At 37.1% G+C, this 6,000-nt stretch overlaps 1 protein-coding gene across 1 annotated transcript in view; it reads right to left on the bottom strand.

Annotated features, from left to right (window-relative positions):
• Positions 1-4,550: 4,550 nt before the first annotated feature.
• LOC124619491 (exportin-2) overlaps positions 4,551-6,000 on the bottom strand; it is a 166,182-nt gene continuing 164,732 nt past the window's right edge. The window contains exons 19-20 of the mRNA XM_047145904.1: positions 5,440-5,600; positions 4,551-5,339 (exon numbers count right to left, since the gene is read on the bottom strand). Coding sequence (XP_047001860.1) covers positions 5,185-5,339; positions 5,440-5,600 — 316 coding nt within the window. The 3' untranslated portion in view covers positions 4,551-5,184. The remainder of the gene's footprint in view (positions 5,340-5,439; positions 5,601-6,000) is intronic.

The raw sequence follows: 6,000 nt of genomic DNA, 5'->3' as shown, positions 1-6,000 counted from the left end.
ATGGGGTTAATAGAAGTAAGAGGAGAAACATTTTATTGTTCATCTCCCAATGCTGACAAGCATGCGCTACACTAGCATCAATAAGCTGCTATAGTGTAAATGTCAAATGGAAGTAACATCATTCATGAATACACATCTTCAAATGTGGAACATGTTTGCAGCAGTATGAAAACAAATTACAGCGGTTGCATTACAATTCTATGACTAATAGAACATTCAGAACATTTAGTGAACATCTGTGATCATGTCTCATATTGCAGTTAGTGTTATTAATTAATATTACATATTAATTTATACTGATTACCAGTTAATAGTAAGGTCAGAAGGTGAAACTGCAGTTAAATGACCAAGATGTGAAAAATGGGCACTGCGTATTTTTTGCGTTGAACAGTGTTACTGTCTACCAAGGATGGTCAGAATAATTGTAATATACATCACCATTGTTGTCAGGCAGACAGAGGAAATTTGTTCCGTTACTTTTTATTAACAGCTTTACTGGTTTTCAATCGTCTGAGGATTTAAAATATTCCTATAACATCACTTGCACAGAGAGTAATAATTATTTACAACATCAGTTTGATAGTTTCTTCTGTCGATCCCTTTGTGACATGGTGTCCAATCAGGAAAAGTGGCCACACACTCGTCAGGAAAAGTGGCTAGGATGTTTGTGATACTAAGTTAGCTCCTACCAAACAACATGCATAAGACAACAGATGACTTCTAAACCCTTTTATATATGAAGTTAACATCCTTTGTTCTAACCTTTTGTGACAATTTTGAATTAAAAGTAAATTATTTAAAACCATTTCTGTTCTGTTACTTTTGACCTAATGCAAAAACCTGAATGGAAACAGTGTGTTGCAGGCATTTGGTATACTTTCAGACACTACAGTAACAAGATGTCTAGCAAATGAGACCAGAAATCAGAGAAACAAACATGGGGCCCTGTTGCTATGCCACTGGCCACAGTACCTACTTAGGTATGGAAAACTGGTCACTATGTAAGACTTCAGAAAAATGTTTTGTTTCCAATATGTTATTTTTTCACTTAAAAGTATGTGGCTTGTTAACTTATACTATGCAGATTCAAAATGTGTAAGCAGCAAGCTTCTATTAATGACCCTGGTTTGGTGAAAATTCAATTCCTCTGCAACCCAAGGTGTAGCCCTACAATGTCTATATTGGCTTTTAAATAAAAAAGTTTGACAACCGCTGCTCTAGGCAGTAGCAAGGCCTTTTCTCTGTAATGCCCTTTCTTCCAAGGAGTTCTAGTCAAGTAATTTACGTAGGAGAGTTTGAGAAGTTTGCAAAATACGATTGAAGTACTGGCATAACTGAAGCTGTGGGGGATGGATGAGAGATGTGGATGGACAGCTCTGTCAATAAGATCAAATGGCAGGGTACCAGGTTCGAGTCCACATTACATTTAGCAAGGTGCAGGCACAAGAGTAACTGGGAATATGCCACAGCCTGATGCAATTGTTCGAATTTCATCAGTCCACTACTCTCGACTTTCTTCCATCTGGGCCGCAGCGCATACAATCTAGGAACTCTGATGCAGCAGTAGAGCCTTGAACACCTTTACTCTTGGTTTACTAGCATTCCATGCTCTGAAGTGTTTCATGACAGACATGAACATAGGTAAACCTCAACAGAGCTGGGTTCATGGCAGTCTCAACTCAGTTCCCAGTGCTTCTAAACATCAGTGTTTGGGATCCACATGACAAGTTTGCATACTGGTCACTTGTCAGCTATTAGTCAGTCTCTGTATTACCCATGATATATTTAGTTCGGTGGGTAGCAGACTATGACTCCTCATAATATCTTTTGTGTGGGTTGGTGAACAGCTCATCCATATTTGTTCTCTATGAACATTGTTACCTTGTGGGTACTCCCATTAGTGTGATGTGAACACCTGAATTGGGCACTGGGATCTACCCAGGCTCGCTTCCTTAAGTCACAAAGAGATATGTAAGGACTCAATTCCAGTTCTTAGAAGAATGTTAGTTTCCAGAAATCTCTCCATATCTCTAATTACACTGAAATTCATATGTTCTATAATCCAGAAAAAATAGTATGGATTTCCTGTATGTGAGGAGTCTTGTGTTGGTTCAACAAATTTGGATATGAAAGAAATACCTTCAATACTAATGCAGGCTTGGCACCCAACAAGAGCCATTACTTAAGGCTGTTTCACATTCACAGAATGAACAATGGCAGGCACTATACTCCGTTCATTGTAAGAATAAACCTCATGTAAACATTACACTATATATTCTCCTGCCTTGGAACCTCATTGGACTTTGTTTCATGTGGAGGTGGACGCCAAGCTGTCTCGCGCACAGTCAAGTATGATAATGAAGATACGTTTTATCCTGTGCATTATGTGTACGGCTTTACCAGCATATTTAACTTGGACGGCACTGGCCAGGAAAGTGATCCAACTAACCTGCAGTGATGTGAACAGTTGCAGTTAAGGTGTAAAAGCAGACAAGCAAAGAACAATATAGCTTTGAATGTCATTTAATTTTTAAACAGAAGTGAATAATATACGGCAAAACTCAGGCGATACACTTCTTAGGTGACCATATGGAAAACGTGACATCTTAGCTAACATAGTCTTGTAATTAAACACAAGACTGACAAAAATTCCTGACTTTAACAAGGGTAATTTTTCTGCATTAGCTTTGTGTGGCATAAAAGCACACTGCTGATTTCCCATGAAGTTAAATATTGAAGCCACTGAAGGTGTGACAGTCAGTCGTCTGGTAATCTTCGAACTGCTTCCATACCGATTCCAAGCGATACTGTACATTTCAGTACTACTGCATTGATAACAAGGACATCAGCAACAAAATCCCAAGCTCCAAAAAAATCCACATTTCCTCTGCCTCCTCTTTTACGATATGCTGCTCTGCATTTCACCATTATCGGCAGAGAGATGTCAAAGCTTCTTGCATTAGTTCCAGTACATTTGACAACTTAAGTGTCTTTTTATTTCTCACAACAAATTTCTTAAGCTGACTCCAAATCAATTCTATTGGGTTCAGACTGCAGTTTTACAGTGATAACTGAAAAAGTGCAACATTTCTACAGTGTGTTCAACACCATGAAAATTGTTTTCCGTTTTTCTATGATGCCTATCATTCTGGGCAGTGTGTGACCAAAGCTGTCCTACAAAACGATGAGCATATTCAAATAAAGGGTACTTGATATTTGATTTGTCTCCAAAAAAAATTTAATTATGTAATGTTTTCTTAACTTCTAACAATCTTCTATAAAATATCGATACCTAAGAATGTATATTTGCAATGAAATGCAGAATTTTGCATGTGGTATGTAATTAGAAACTAGAAGACATCTTTTAAGAAAAAAATAATGGTTATGTATGCTCTAATTAACCTATATTTGATGAATTTCATATTTAAATGATTTAGGTATTCAAACTGAACAAAAAAGATTACAGACAACGACGTGTTTAGAACCGCTGACTGCCAGCATACATGACTGTTATTCTAAGACGCTACCTTTTATGCCACGCATATAATTACAATACCTTCCCTTGTATTTTTAACACAGTGTTTCTCAAAGAATGTCAAAGCTGGTTTTTCTCTGTAATCTTGTGAAAAACATTAAGAACAACTTATTTCTCACCATTAAAGGTGTTCCGTGTGCCTGTTTCACTACAAAGCAGGAAGCAATGTCATCCATTTTCATGGTGTGTTTACAGAGACTGTGACTGAATACCATTTTTGAAATAAAAATTACTTAGCTAAAATATGATTAGGAAAAATTTTGATGGCTGTTAATACATCAGAATATCCTAATAAGTAATAGTAATAATAATAATATGATATCTAATACATAAGTTGGACCTCCTTCCAACAGTGGAACAACACCAGTGTACGAGAGCTATGGCTGCTGACCAATCATCACGTTTGTGTTTGGTTCAACGTACTCACAGGACTGAATCAGCAACCATCTTTTAAGATATTACCTGGATATCTTCATATTGACATGGATTGCAGAATAGCACGCAGTCAAACCCCACACTAAAGGAGCCACTTGACTAATTTAGACAAGTTAGAAACTATAAACAACAGAACAACTGGTTAACAGAAAAACTGCAGTCCTGATATGAGGCAGGGTGAAGCAGCAGTCGTGCATTTGGGGCTCCTCAATAGTGATCATCCATTGAAAACAGCACGGACCATAGGAAAAAGAATGGAGAACACACCCTCTGGTACAAGTGGACAACACACTATACTCACTTTTGCGTAATCCAGAGTAATCACTGGTCTGCTCCCGTATGTCTTCCTAAGCACTGTCTCAAATCTTAGTAAGTAGCTGTATACAACACCTATGAAGCATACCTCACCAACATCTCAAATGATGCACACTTTTTAGCTTACAATACATGATTTTTCAAGGAGGCATGAGCAACTACAACATTTAAGCACTATGAATTCATCAAGGTAAGTCTTTTGTGAGCAACCAATTTTCATTTCGTTCTCAAAACTTTCAGAATGACCATGATACCAACAGGAGCATTTCAGTTTGCGAATGTGTTTATTCAGCTTCACCGAACTGCATCAGACACAAAAATATGCTTTCAATAACAGCATTTTGTAATTTTAATGACTGTATGTTTGGTAAGAAAACACATTTATCTTGAATCACGTATGCAATCTTGAACAGTTACAAGATGATTAACAATTTGTGACACACAAACACAGAACACATAAGTGTAGATGTTGCACTGCATTCATCTTACAGTTCAAAAAATATCAACCTATCTGTACATTCATCCTGTATTCTACAGTATTTGTTAAGTTGTTGCACAGTCAAAATATCACATATTTTCATATAAGTTGCTATGTTGCTTCTCTGTATAATGTTCCATATTCCACATCTATTTGCACTATGCTGAGACACCAATAATGTTCTGTTTCAGTTTCAACACTCATCACACAACTCTAACTTCGGCTATCTTCCTATATGTCCCTCTTCAGTGATCCAGCAGCATGTTTCTGTATGTGGTAGACAGTTGTAATATACAGCTGCTTACTGTATTATTAAAAAGCTCATTTAAAATTCTAGTTTTAAATGTATTATTATACAAAAAACATATAATGTATACAGCATTTCAATGTGAAACATTAACAGAACAGTTGTGTTAAGATACTAGGAAATTTCAACTTTTGCTGCATCAAGGTACGTCTTCAAGTGCACTCTATGTGGTTCACTGATGCCTCCCAACATTGGCTGAAGGCGGCCAGGATATGCAACAGACAACTTTGATAAACTCTGCGCAAGATGTAACCTGACATCCGCAACACCTGTGGAAAAACAACAGAGAAAAGAAAAGCATAACTATGGAGAAGATGTGTTCCTATGTGCATAAGGTTTGTTCTGTTCACATCAACATTAATATTTTACCTCGGAGAGGATCACTATCTCTCTTGTTTGCAAACAACAGCTGTGAAAATACTGGCTGATATCCAGGAGTATCTTCTACTTCAATGAAATGGTCGTCAGGAAGAAGGGATTCATCTTCAGGCAGCTCAAACAAGCCAATGAGAGCTTGCAGGAGAGGAACCCTGTGAAACATTAAAACAAAAAAAATCATCATTAGTACACACTAAATTGCACTATAAAATGACTTTTGACCTCTGTATGATGTGGTGTGTATATGAGTTACGGGTCATTAATGCACAAAAACTGGAGTCATAAGCCAGTTTATATCTTTCCACTACAGTGAATTCATATGCTGTTCATCAGTGGATAAGAGCAGCAAAATCTCCAGCCAGCATAAATACTGCACAAATTTCATGAAAGAAGAGATCCATAAAACAATCAATTGAATCAGGGATAGGAGGGAGAAAGTATCTTACCATGTGTTGTCCAAAGGCCAGAATCATGAACACACAGCAAATAAAATTCCTTCAGCCATGACAAAAGTGCTGAAGTCAATGAGAAAATGGAAATAACAACTGATAT

Source organism: Schistocerca americana, chromosome 6 (genome assembly GCF_021461395.2).
Source record: "Schistocerca americana isolate TAMUIC-IGC-003095 chromosome 6, iqSchAmer2.1, whole genome shotgun sequence".
Lineage (NCBI taxonomy): Eukaryota > Metazoa > Arthropoda > Insecta > Orthoptera > Acrididae > Schistocerca > Schistocerca americana.
Note: the sequence above shows the minus strand (reverse complement) of the source record. Positions and strands in the feature narration are given on the sequence as shown.